This window comes from Salvelinus alpinus, chromosome 4 (genome assembly GCF_045679555.1).
Source record: "Salvelinus alpinus chromosome 4, SLU_Salpinus.1, whole genome shotgun sequence".
Lineage (NCBI taxonomy): Eukaryota > Metazoa > Chordata > Actinopteri > Salmoniformes > Salmonidae > Salvelinus > Salvelinus alpinus.
This window is the reverse complement of record NC_092089.1, coordinates 91,236,474-91,250,840: the sequence shown is the minus strand read 5'-3', so window position 1 is coordinate 91,250,840 and position 14,367 is coordinate 91,236,474. Positions and strand designations below refer to the sequence as shown.

Here is a 14,367-nt window from a genome sequence, read left to right as displayed (position 1 = left end):
AGGCTCTCTAACCTCAAGAGCAGAAACTAGTGCTTTTCAAATCTTTTTCTACTCAGTTTCATAGTAAATCATAGCGTTTCTGTAGAAGCCTGGACCCAGTGTTCATAAAAAGTCTTCGAGTGCTGATCTAGCTGTCCATATAACCTTATGATTTTAAAAAGGCAACACTGATCCTAGATCTGCACCCGGAAGTCCACGACAATTAACGCATACAGGCCCTAGTCCATTTCCTGATCAACCTGATGTCCTGTCTGAGGCTTGAAGAATGACAGATGTCGGCCATTTTAGATCCCGGCTGTAAAAGTGACTCAGACACACTGAGGTCATTGTATCAAACAATGTCGTGGTGTTGGTGTGTTCACATCAGAACAGGTTACTCACTGACACAGAGAGATTGTGTTCTGAAGCTGAAACTGTGTCTACGTCCTGTAAGAATATGTCCCAGATAAAAACACAAACTCAGAGACTCGAGGACAAGAGGTCAAAAGGACAAGAGGTCAATAGAGAACTAACGATCAATGGAAAGTGTTTTTTTCTGTAATAGGGAATTATTGATCAGTGGTTCAGAGACATGGGAGGAATAGGTCTTCTGAAATAGGTTTCTTGTTATTTGACCATTGGCCCAGTTTTATTGCGAGGAATTCTAATTGGTCAACCACAGGCTAGGGCTGGGTTATTAAACTACATGCTTTCCCTTTGTTCTGTGGAGAGGGAGAGAATCCCTGAGGACAGGGGAGAATGACCATCTACCTCTCAGCATAACATATATGAATAATCCTACTCCCTCTGATTTGCTTTGGGGTTTGTGTTATTTAAGAGTAACATCAACTACTAACAGTCCCAAACAGCACCCTATTCCCTATGGGTCCTGGTTAGAAGTAGTGCACTACACCCTATTCCCTATGGGTCCTGGTTAGAAGTAGTGCACTACACCCTATTCCCTATGGGTCCTGGTTAGAAGTAGTGCACTACACCCTATTCCCTATGGGTCCTGGTTAGAAGTAGTGCACTACACCCTATTCCCTATGGGTCCTGGTTAGAAGTAGTGCACTACACCCTATTCCCTATGGGTCCTGGTTAGAAGTAGTGCACTACACCCTATTCCCTATGGGTCCTGGTTAGAAGTAGTGCACTACATAGAGAATAGAGTGCCATTTGGAACTAAGTCTACAGGAGATGATAAACAGTAAGGTCATCTATTGACTGGAGGTGTGTGACCTTGTTTAAAGGTCAGGATTTTGTTTCATTTCCACAACAATAAAACTGAAGTACAGGTCGAGAGACAGACAAACACAGAAGACCTTGTTTGAAATGTAGGCCTTTAGTCAAGACACCACAACGTTAGTTTGAGTCAGGAAAACTATTTACCTACAAAAACTGCGTAACAACTAGACCTGTGTGGCTTTCTTTTCAAAAGGTGAATCAGACCTTATTTTAAGATCTGATTTATATTTTATACGAAGAAATAAAATACATTTCACATTTAAGTTATTCATAAACAAGCAAAATATTTTTCCCTATATGGAAGTTGTCATATCCACAAGAGCCCACATCGACAAGCTACCCATCATCCATGTGTGTGTCTACATTGACAAGCTACCCATCATCCATGTGTGTGTCTACATTGACTAGCTACCCATCATCTATCTGTGTGTGTCTACATTGACAAGCTACCCATCATCCATCTGTGTGTCTACATTGACTAGCTACCCATCATCTATCTGTGTGTCTACATTGACAAACTACCCATCATCTATCTGTGTGTGTCTACATTGACTAGCTACCCATCATCTATCTGTGTGTGTCTACATTGACTAGCTACCCATCATCTATCTGTGTGTGTCTACATTGACAAGCTACCCATCATCCATCTGTGTGTGTCTACATTGACTAGCTACCCATCATCTATCTGTGTGTGTCTACATTGACTAGCTACCCATCATCTATCTGTGTGTCTACATTGACTAGCTACCCATCATCCATCTGTGTGTGTCTACATTGACAAGCTACCCATCATCCATCTGTGTGTGTCTACATTGGGAGGTATATGACTAGCTACCTCACGATGTGACTCAAAGCCAGAGAGATGAAGCATGAGACGCAAGTTAATAATGGTTTAGTTATTCATGACGTGTGTGCGGGCACACGTCTCTCTCATTGTGTCTGTGTGAGAGTGCGTCTCTCTCCGTGTGTGTGTGTGTGTGTGTGTGTGTCTCACCAGTTTGAGCTGCAGCAGCAGCTTGTAGACATCAGACATGTCAGCCAGCACCAGCAGGTGAGTGACAGCAGAGAGGAGGGCCCTGGCAGCACGGACCATGTTACCCCTCTTTACCGAGGAACAGGGGTCCTCCGCAAACTCTGCTGACGCCTGCTTCATGGATTCACCTTAGGGACAAAGACAGGGAAGGACAGTTTGACAGTTAAGACATGTTAAAGGGTTGGTCCTAAATATCACCCTATTCCCTATACAAGTTACCATTGTCCGAGCCAGAACAGCTCATAAGGATACAGCCATGTTACAGTGAAGGAGGGGAACCCGCCAGAGAGAGAGAGAGCGAGGGGAACCCGCCAGAGAGAGAGAGAGAGAGAGAGAGAGAGCGAGGGGAACCCGCCAGAGAGAGAGCGAGGGGAACCCGCCAGAGAGAGAGAGAGAGCGAGGGGAACCCGCCAGAGAGAGAGAGAGCCGCCAGAGAGAGGGAGAGAGCCGCCAGAGAGAGGGAGAGAGCGAGGAACCCGCCAGAGAGAGAGAGGAACCCGCCAGAGAGAGAGAGGGGAACCCGCCAGAGAGAGAGAGGGGAACCCGCCAGAGAGAGAGAGGGGAACCCGCCAGAGAGAGAGAGGGGAACCCGCCAGAGAGAGAGAGGGGAACCCGCCAGAGAGAGAGAGGGGAACCCGCCAGAGAGAGAGAGGGGAACCCGCCAGAGAGAGAGAGGAACCCGCCAGAGAGAGAGAGGGGAACCCGCCAGAGAGAGGAAAAGGGACTGCTGACATTTCAGTGTTAATTTAAAGCATTCATTAACATATAAACTGCAGAGCGTCGCAGGGCAGAGTGAAGAGTGATGAAGATATTCCACTGAGCCAGTGTTAGTCACACCAGGGTTTGACATTTGATTCACGCCGACTACAAATACTGTATATGCATGTTAAAGAAGCAATCTGTGATCCAAACAACAAAATAGCCATCCCGCCTCTTGCTTTGGTTAACATCTCAGGGATAGGGTCTGAGGGAAACTGGTCCGATCTCAGGCTGACCATCCATGACATCAAAACGGTGTGAGAGAATCAGTGTACCGTTTAAAATCAGACCATTGGCATCAGATGTGTACCTGCCTAGTTCATGACATCTTTTTAAAAGCAGCCAGTCACTAATACATCTCTCTAGGGTTGTAGATAGATATCTCAGTGTCTGTATAATCATCCATGGATAAAGTGATGCCTGGCTGGCAGCGTTTCCCCCATATCTACCTCCACACAGGCCGAGCGGTGGGCCCTCTTGCACTGAGACAGAAAATTGGCCTTGATTGGTCTCAACGCATCATTTTGATAGGGGCACCCTAGAATAACATTTTGGGGAGGCTGTGTGCCCTACCAATGAATAAAGACGTGGAACAGGCATCTGGTGCCTGGGACAGCCTAACCTCATCTAAAATCATGAAAACGACTCACCGATTGGCTTAGCTAGTCTGTTGGTTCATAGCGTTTGCTAACTACTAATATTCTATTGCTAGCGTCAGCTGGTATTAGGCCTACACCCGCCATCCACACGTTGGTCTCATTCTCTCAAAAAAAGTATAATTTAAAAAATAATAATAATAATAAATAAATAAAAATAAATGGCCCATGACCTTGTAGGCACACTGCAACTAATTTGTCAGGCCCAGAAAACTCTTCTTCTGTCCCTGTTAGCCAAGATATACATTAAGACTGTTTTAAAATCATGAAATTCCACTCCCCTAGCCCACTGTGTATGTCCCAAATGGCACCCTATATAGTACATTACTATAGGCCCCTGGCCAAAGGTAGTACACAATATAGGGCGTAGGGAGTCATTTGGGGAGCATCCACAATAGCCCACTGCTGGGCCTGATCCCAGCCAAGGCATCAGAGCAAAGCATATGTAGAGGCTGTTTGGGATCCAGGCTAAGAGTTAATTGCATTAGAAACTTATTTGAGAGAAGGGAGGAGAAGAGATGAGAAAGGCAGTCTGACCCAGGCTAAGTCCAAACTCTCTTCCTCTCACACACACGCAGTGACATTGACCTAATGCTTACAGCCAGAGGCCTCAGACAGACACACACACAGCGACTTAACAGATTCTGCCAGCTACCCAACAGAGAGTACCAGTCAAAAGTTTGGACACCTACCGATTCCAGGATTTTTCTGGCAAAGGGTGGTGCTACTTTGAAGAATTTCAAATATATTTTGATTTGTTTAACACTTTTTGGGGTTACTACATGATTCCGTGTGTGTTATTTCATACTTAGACTACCGTTCAAAAGTTTGGGGTCACTTAGAAAGTACATTTTTGGTCCATTAAAATAACATCAAATTGATCAGAAATACAGTGTAGACATTGTTAATGTTGTAAATGACTATTGTAGCTGCAAACGCAAGATTTTAATGGAATATCTACATATGCGTACAGAGGCCCATTATCAGCAGCCGTCACTCCTGTGTTCCAATGGCACGTTGTGTTAGCTAATCCAAGTTGATCATTTTAAAAGGCTAATTGGTTATTAGAAAACCCTTTTGCAATTATGTTAGCACAGCTGAAAACTGTTGTCCTGATTAAAGAAGCAATAAAACTGGCCTTCTTTAGACTAGTTGAGTTTCTGGAGCATCAGCATTTGTGGGTTTGAGTACAGGCTCAGAATGGCTAGAAACAAAGACTTTCTTCTGAAACTCGTCAGTCTATTCTTGTTCTGAGAAATTAAGGCTATTCCATGCGAGAAATTGTCAAGAAGCTGAAGATCTCGTACAACAACGTGTACTACTCCCTTCACAGAACAGTGCAAACTGGACCTAACCAGAATAGAAAGAGTGGGAGGCCCCGGTGCACAACTGAGCAAGAGGACAAGTACATTAGTCTAGTTTGAGAAAGACGCCTCACAAGTCCTCAACTGGCAGCTTAATTAAATAGTACCCGCAAAACACCAGTCAACGTCAACAGTGAAGAGGCGACTCCGGGATGCTGGCCTCTATAATAAATAAAGTAGAGGCGTTACACGTCATCAGGTATAATAAATAAAGTAGCGGCGTTACACGTCATCCGGTATAATAAATAAAGTAGAGGCGTTACACGTCATCAGGTATAATAAATAAAGTAGCGGCGTTACACGTCATCCGGTATAATAAATAAAGTAGAGGCGTTACACGTCATCCGGTATAATAAATAAAGTAGCGGCGTTACACGTCATCCGGTATAATAAATAAAGTAGAGGCGTTACGTCATCCGGTATAATAAATAAAGTAGAGGCGTTACGTCATCCGGTATAATAAATAAAGTAGAGGCGTTACGTGTCATCCGGTATAATAAATAAAGTAGCGGCGTTACACGTCATCAGGTATAATAAATAAAGTAGCGCGTTACGCGTCACCCGGTATAATAAATAAAGTAGAGGCGTTACACGTCATCCGGTATAATAAATAAAGTAGCGGCGTTACACGTCATCCGGTATAATAAATAAAGTAGCGGTGTTTGTCTTGGCTTTGTGCTGCTGGGTCATGACACATTCCCTCTGGCCTTAGTTAAGTGGTGCTTTGTCTTGTTATATAATACAGACCGTGGCCTGTGTCATAATATTAGATCATGTTTAATTAAAATCAATTCAACATGTATAACGTGTTTACTAGACACGAGGTATGTTCTTGCTGACATGTCTGTCGGGCAAAACTTTTTGTGGAAGGTACTATGCAACCCTGAACCCCCTCACGCATTCAACTTACGTTGAGTTTCCTTACAGGGAAACTAAAGCCAGCTGTAGAGCCGGTTTCTCTTTATGAGTCTATCTAAAGTTCAGGAAACCATGCTTTGTTTGCAGCATTTCATTATAATCGTGCATAGCTGTTCTTCATATAGTCGAAAATGTTCTCATCTATAATATCATCTATTTGGCTATAGCAGGGGGCGCCAACTTTCACTGAAATTGCATTTCTGAATAAATGGGTTGGATGGATGGCTTCTAAAAGTCCAGAAATCTAATTGCAAAGTCATTCATATGCTAATAACCCAAATATTTCAGCTTTAAAAAGATTTTGCACTGCTACCCTCAGCATTCATTCTGAGGTCAGAACAAGCAATGCAGTTCAGGGAAAAAAAGTCAACAAATAAAGAGCAGCAGTAAAATAGTGAGGCTATATACAGGGGGGTACCGGTACAGAGTCAATGTGGAGGCTATATACAGGGGGTACCGGTACAGAGTCAATGTGGAGACTATATACAGGGTGTTACGGTACAGAATAAATGTGGAGGCTATATACAGGGGGGTACCGGTACAGAGTCAATGTGGAGGCTATATACAAGGGGTACCGGTACAGAGTCAATGTGGAGGCTATATACAGGGGGGTACCGGTACAGAGTCAATGTGGAGGCTATATAGAAGGGGTACCGGTACAGAGTCAATGTGGAGGCTATATACAAGGGGTACCGGTACAGAGTCAATGTGGAGGCTATATACAGAGGGTACCGGTACAGAGTCAATGTGGAGGCTATATACAGGGGGTACCGGTACAGAGTCAATGTGGAGGCTATATACAGGGGGTACCGGTACAGAGTCAATGTGCGTGTCCAACATCTATCCGAGAAAAATGAGCACCTAGCCTACTTGGACACTTCTTTGTGGGACCTATCAATTTCAACGCGTTCGAAGAGTCCAAAATCATCATGAGACCAGAACACGAAGCACATTCTTGGACGATTTGTTCGTAAACTTGTTTTTACGTCGCTGCATTGTCATGTAGGCTACGTTTGTATTTTGAGGTCATTTGAAATTAAAATTTTAGGCCTACTTATTTTTGCCCCATCATTTTGTGTTTCGCTAAGCTTTTTTTGTTGATAATGTTTTAGTGAATTTTGTGTTAATGGATGGTGTAAAAACTTGATCAAATTAAAAACACATTGTTGAAACTAGATTTAGTATAGGCTGTTTTAAACGTTCAGCCTCTATTTAACCACATGATGAATTCATTTAGTCCTAGATATAATATAGGCTGTTAACTTAGAGCAGGCAATTGTTTTGCCTTTGGCCTCTATATAACCACATGAACAAATTTATATACAATATTCTGCACATATGAACAGATTTGTATAGGCCATAACTGAACCAAGTTCTGTAGACCACACACACACACACACAAATGCAATACTTGTTGATTTAATGAAAAGCAGTAGACACATTTAATATCAGACTCATGAACACAATAGTAAACATACTGTTTTACTTTCTTTAATAACAAACAGACACGCAATAGACTACAAGCTCGGTTCACAGCTTCCTCAGGAAACGGCACATATTGTAGCCTCACAGACGAAAGAGAAGCGGAGGAAAGAGTTGGCATTTGTTAGCGGTAAAATATTAGGCGTTGTGGCAATGCTTCAACGTTTTAAAAAAGTTTTATGGGATGTCGGGACTCCTTGGAAAACAGTGGCAGTTGATAATGAATGAACTATTTCCTGGCTAAAGAAATGAAATAACTGACTTCTGACCAGTGCTAGGAAAAGACCTAGTCTGTCTCAGGTCCACACATACAGTCCATACTTTGTATGAACCAGCCCTACTCTCCTCAGGTCCCATCAGGACCAGCCCATAAAACTAACTCTTATAAATTCATTATTTGTCTGCGAGAGCAGACACACCAAAAATAAAAATGTTACTGGAGGGGGAAAATGAATTATATAGGATTCTGTCAAATGTTAACTACAACAACGGCTGCTAAAAATGCTTGTGTCAACCCCTGTCTTCGGTGAAATGTTCCAACAATGACATTCAGAGCAACGTTACCCGTCTCGTTGCCCTCGTCTAACAGTACACTGCTTGCTGCCTAGAAAGGTTTCACTCAAACGGTTTTGAAAGAAATGTAACCCAGCAGCCATGAATGCTGCTGCAGAAGTCTGTGCTCCTCCAAAACAGCACTCTATAGTCAATGTAGTGACCAGAGCCCAGGTCAAAAGTAGTGCACTATATCCTGAATGTGGTGCCATTTGGTACAGACACGGTGGCCACATACAAAATCAGCCCCCAGTTGGGCTGTCCCCGAATATAACAAATCCCGGGCCGACCGCGAGTTGTCCATTCTTATTAAAAAAAAAATATATATATTATTTTATTATTATTATTATATATATTTTTTTTAAATTTATCCCCTTTTCTCCCCAATTTTCGTGGTATCCAATCGCTAGTAATTACTATCTTGTCTCATCGCTACAACTCCCGTACGGGCTCGGGAGAGACGAAGGTCGAAAGTCATGCGTCCTCCGAAGCACAACCCAACCAAGCCGCACTGCTTCTTAACACAGCGCGCCTCCAACCCGGAAGCCAGCCGCACCAATGTGTCGGAGGAAACACCGTGCACCCGCCCCCCTCGGTTAGCGCGCACTGCGCCCGGCCCGCCACAGGAGTCGCTGGAGCGCGATGAGACAAGGATATCCCTACCGGCCAAACCCTCCCTAACCCGGACGACGCTAAGCCAATTGTGCGTCGCCCCACGGACCTCCCGGTCGCGGCCGGCTGCGACAGAGCCTGGGCGCGAACCCAGACTCTGGTGGCGCAGCATAGCACTGCGATGCAGTGCTCTAGACCACTGCGCCACCCGGGAGGCCATTCTTACATTTTTAAACGTGTATTTTTCCCCACACCGTTTCATTTAAATATATAAATCGCATCTTCGTTTCTCAAAATCATTGTTATGTGGTTAATTAAAATACTATCCAAATAAAAATTATACAAAAAATAAAAAGTTAATTAAATTGCCAATTATGTAAAAAGAGCCTATGAAGGCAACCATTTTTTTTTTAAACATAGCAGCCTGCAGGTAGAACATTTCCTGATAAAAATAAATATTCTATAAATCACATTGGCTATACATGACCTGCCTGCAAACTTGAAACATCTACTGTTGACTTGGGTTCAACCGAAGCTCCCGCTAGCAAACGTACAACTTTATATAAAATATTCCGAGCCCTAATGAGCTTGTGACAGACACCGCTGTAAGATATTTGAGCAATGGATAAGTAGTAATCAGGTAAGGCATATTTTATGACATTTGTCCCCTTTCAAGCAGAGTGGTTAATTGAAAAAGAGAGCTGTAAAGATTTTCCAAATCCATTGAGGAACTTTAGTCAGTCATTCTCCATGGATGTAATAGACTTTCTATGCATGTTGCTTGGAGGTTTAGTAAACAATACTTTGAGAAGCTTCACGTCTCATTAGCGGTAGTTCGTTAGGCCAATCAGAAATACGATCAGATCCCTAAATGGGCACATTAATATGCCTATATTTGCACGCAGACCAGGTAGCCAACAGGCCTACTTAGTTTGTTGCCCTTTTTCTCCCCAATTTCGTGGTATCCAATTGGTAGTTAAGTCTTGTCCGAACGGGAGTTGCAGCAATGGGACTCGGGAGAGACGAAGGTCGAGACCCATGCATCCTCCATGCTCACTTAACCCGGAAGCCTACCACGCCAATGTGTCGGAGGAAACACCGTACCCCTGGCAACCATGTCAGCGTGCACTGCGCCCGGCCCGCCACAGGAGTGGCTAGTGCGCGATGGGACAATGACACGCCCTGCCGGCCAAACCCTCTCCTAACCCGGACGACGCTGGGCCAAATGTTTCTCCCGGTCGCGGCCGGCTGCGACAGAGCCTGGACTCGAACCAGGATCTCTAATGGCACAGTGCCCAGGTCCACTGCACCACTCGGGAGGCCAGATAGGCCTACTCCTACGCGTAATCAGGTGCACATCCTTACTCAACATTGACAGGAGCACTCCAAATAAAATTACCAAATGTACAAAAAAAAAAAACTTTAAAATGTTACGAAATAATCCAAAACTGGTTTCTCTCAAGTGTAGCATAGGTTCTGCGCTCTGCAAACAACGTGTCCACTCTGACAAAGAGAACGGTAAAAGAGTGAAATAATATGCGTTAACAGAAATGACCGTAACCAAACCAACATGGATGATGGGAATAAACAATAAATGTACTACTGGTGATATGTAATGGAGAATTGATAGAGACTAACAATCAAACAATTCACACAATGAAGTTACGAAACAATGAATGTGCACAAATTGGTAGGAGTGCGCGTTCTAGAGAGACGTGCATCTTACCCACACACCCCTTCTTCTTGGACTGTTCCGTTCCCATGGCATCAGCAACAGATTAGTATCAGCTTCCGCAATGGGCGCGAATAAGACCGGTGTCTCGTGTGCCATAACAAAAATATAGATATATAAAATGTAATGTCTCTCTCTGAAGATCAACAATATAACGACCAGTTGACTAATTTGAGTCAGCCCTTGTCTCTCCATCTTTACTCCTGTATTTCCTTCCTATTGGAGGCTGTTTTGAGGAGATACATCCTTTATTCCTCTGGTCCCTCTGTCTCCACCACACCGCAATGGTCTAACCCACCAGACAAGGCCAGCTCACTAAATAAAATAACTACAATGTGTCTCACACAACAAGCCACAGGCAGCAGCGAGAGGCGAGAGACCAACTGAGACCCGAGGGGTGAAAGAGAGGTCGGTCTGAGGCACTGCATCACAGTTCTACAGGCGTCACTAGACCCAGGTTCGATCCCAGGCTGTGTCACAGCCGGCCGCGACACCCATGAGGCAGCGCAAAATTTGCCCAGCATCGTCCGGGTTAGGTTTGGCCTGCCGGGATGACCTTGTCCCATCACGCTCTAGCGACTCCTTGTGGTCAGCCCTGCGCAGTGCACGCTGACACAGTCGCCAGGTGCACGATGTTTCCTCCGACACATTGGTGCGGCTAGCTTCCGGGTTAAGTGGGCATTGTGTCAAGAAGCAGCGCGACTCGGTTGGGTCGTGTTTCGGAGGACGCACGGCGCTCTCCCATACGGGAGTTGCAGCGATGGGACAAGACAAAATCCCAATTGGATACCACGAAATTGGGGAGAAAAGGGGTTAAAAAATAAATAGAGAAATGCAAAAAACATTTGAAAACACAAGCCCTAAAACATGCATAGCATAGCCCACCCCGCCTCCTTTCCCCCCATCCTACCTCCAACCCAAAATTATATCTGCCTCCTTCTCCCCATTTAAACAGCTGGTATGCCACAGTTGGGTATAAAATGCCTTCTATATGCATGGCATGCATGGTGAAGAGAGAGGCGAAGAGAAGAGGGGTAGGGGAGGGGAGGACTAAGGCCCAGTCAATGGCAGCATTATCAGTCTGTCCACGCTCACCAGAACAGCGTGACACAGTCCTAACTGACAGGCTCCACCACCAGCAGAGCTGCTGTATTCCTGTCCAATGACTGAGTGCATTTCAAATGGCACCCTATTCCCTTTTAATAGCGCACTACTTTTGACCAGAGCCCAGGGCCTGGTCAAAAGTAGCCTACTAAAAGTGAATAGGGTGCCATTTGGGACGCAGATAGAATAGCAGAGGCAGGCTGAGGCTGACATTCCCAGGCACTGACAAGACTGCTGGCACGACTTCGTCTACCGAGCAGACACCACCTAGAGCACAACGGTTCGCCCGTCACCCCCTGAACTATACCAGTAACACACAGAGAGAGTGTCGGAGTTTGTTTGTCACAGACATTAGCTGTTGAACTCACACAGTGAGAGCGATATCCCTGACTAAGTGTACCAGTAACCTCGGGCTGTACCCAGCTAAAAAAAAATACAAAATCTTGGTCAAAAAGGAGTAGTCTGGTTTTTTTCAACCAATGGATTGGTCAAAATGTTTTAAAAAGTGTATTTTTCCCATATATAGACACACCCTGTGATTTTATTGAAACAACTATAATGCACTGAGCTTGTCTGGTGCTTTAAGCGTACTGTTTGATGAAATAACAGAGATAGAACTGAAGAGGGCGCTAGAACGTTTGTTCTTTCAATACCATTCGTCTGCAACGAACTTTAACCATCTTATCAACCATCTACTGGCTCCGGCCTGAAGCTCATGCTGGTAAACTGGTTAATATAAACTATTCTGGGACCTCTTTCCTGTGACAGAGAGCGCCACGCAAAGGATAAGTAAACCAGGTATGTTATGTTCCAGCAGCAGAGAGAGACTAGGCTAGAGTTTTTATTTCACCTTTATTTAACCAGGTAGGCTAGTTGAGAACAAGTTCTCATTTACAACTGCGACCTGGCCAAGATAAAGCAAAGCGACAAACAGAACAGAGTTACACATGGGATAAACAAACGTACAGTCAATAACACCCTATAAAAATCTATATAGTGTGTGCAAATGTAGTAAGATTAGTGAGTTTACTCAATAAATAGGCCATAGTGGCGAAATAATTACAATTTAGCAATTAAACACTGGAGTGATAGATGTGCAGAAGATGAATGTGCAAGTAGATACTGGGGTGCAAAGGAGCAAAAAATATATGGGGATGAGGTAGTTGGGTGGGCTATTTACAGATGGGCTGTGTAGCTAGTTCCAGCAGCAGAAAAAGACTAGCTATAGCAGGCGGTAGTAAGTAGTGGGAGGAGTCAGGATTGGAAGAGAGCAAATAAGGAACTAGCTACAGTCCGCAGGGTGGAGCAGAGGGACTTGCTATAGACATAACGTGGGGGAGTGGTAGTGGGAGGAGTCAGGATTGGAAGGGAAGCGCTTTAGAGCTGTTGTCTCAAGACAAATTCTGATTTCATTTGATGGCAGCTTTCTGAAACTGTCGTCGCGACAGGCATGACATTACATTTGAAACTGTCGTCGCGACAGGCATGACATTACATTTGAAACTGTCGTCGCAACAGGCATGACATTACATTTGAAACTGTCGTCGCGACAGGCATGACGTTACATTTGAAACTGTCGTCGCGACAGGCATGACATTACATTTGAAACTGTCGTCGCGACAGGCATGACATTACATTTGAAACTTTCGTCGCGGCAGGCATGACATTACATTTGAAACTGTCGTCGCGACAGGCATGACATTACATTTGAAACTGTCGTCGTGACAGGCATGACATTACATTTGAAACAGAATTTGCAACGGTAAGATCCCACGAGGCACGTGGAGAACACAGCCATTTAAATACATAAGAGATCAATGACATCTTTACAATCCTTTCCTCCCTCCCTCGCATGCAGGAGTTCTGCTATGCTCTCCCTTGTCATTTCATTGGCAACAGTCAGTCTGGGCGAACCAGGAAATTGAAGCGTCCCGGATAGCGGAACAAAGCCGAAAAGAGATGCTACAAGCTGTGCACTAACAGCCGTGATGATCCCCCGTTTAGCCCTGCAGTAAGCCCACGACATACCTAGGATTAGCAACCAAACCCCGCCCATCACACTAATGATTCATCCGGAATGCTGTGCAAATCCACTGTGGCCCCACAAAGATGTGCAAATGTATGGAGCTGCTATCCTGCATATATATACACAGTGCATTCAGAAACTATTCAGACCCTTTGACTTTTCCCGCATTGTTACGTTACAGCCTTGTCCTAAAATGTTTTTCAATTATTTCTCAAATCTGCACACAATAGATCAGAACGACAAAGTGAAAACCCGTTTTTAGAAATGTATATTACAAATAAAAACCAGAAATATCTTATTTACATAAGTCTTCAGACCCTTTGCTATGAGACTCGAAATTGAGCTCAGGTGCATCCTGTTTCCATTAATCATCCTCGAGATGTTTCGACAACTTGGAGTCCAACTGTTAAATTCAATTGATTGGACATGATTTGGAAAGGCACATACCTGTCTATATAAGGTCCCACAGTTGACAGTGCAGGTCAGAGCAAAAACAAAGTCATGAGGTCGAAGGAATTGTCCGTAGAGCTGCGAGACAGGATTGTGTCGAGGCACAGATCTGGGGAAGGGTACCTAAACATTTCTGCAGCATTTAAAGTTCCAAGAACACAGTGGCCTCCATCATTCTTAAATGGAAGTTTGGAACCACCAAGACTCTTCCCAGAGCAGGCTACCTGGCCAAACTGAGCAATCTGGGGAGAAGGGCCTTGGTTAGGGAGGTGACCAGGAACCCGGTGGTCACTGACCAGTTCTCTGTGGAGATGGGAGAACCTTCCAGAAAGACAATGATCTCTGCAGCACTCCACCAAATCAGGTCTTTATGGTAGTGGCCAGACGGAAGCCGCTCCTCAGTAAAAGGCACATGACAGCCCGCTTGGAGTTTGTCAAAAGGCACCTAAAGACTC

At 44.5% G+C, this 14,367-nt stretch overlaps 1 protein-coding gene across 2 annotated transcripts in view; it reads right to left on the bottom strand.

Annotated features, from left to right (window-relative positions):
* The window catches only part of LOC139574671 (catenin alpha-1), a 251,524-nt gene that overhangs the window by 221,949 nt on the left and 15,208 nt on the right, over window positions 1–14,367 (bottom strand). For both annotated transcript variants that reach the window (XM_071399447.1, XM_071399448.1), the window contains exon 4: window positions 2,219–2,385. In XM_071399447.1, the coding sequence (XP_071255548.1) occupies window positions 2,219–2,385 (167 nt within the window). The remainder of the gene's footprint in view (window positions 1–2,218; window positions 2,386–14,367) is intronic.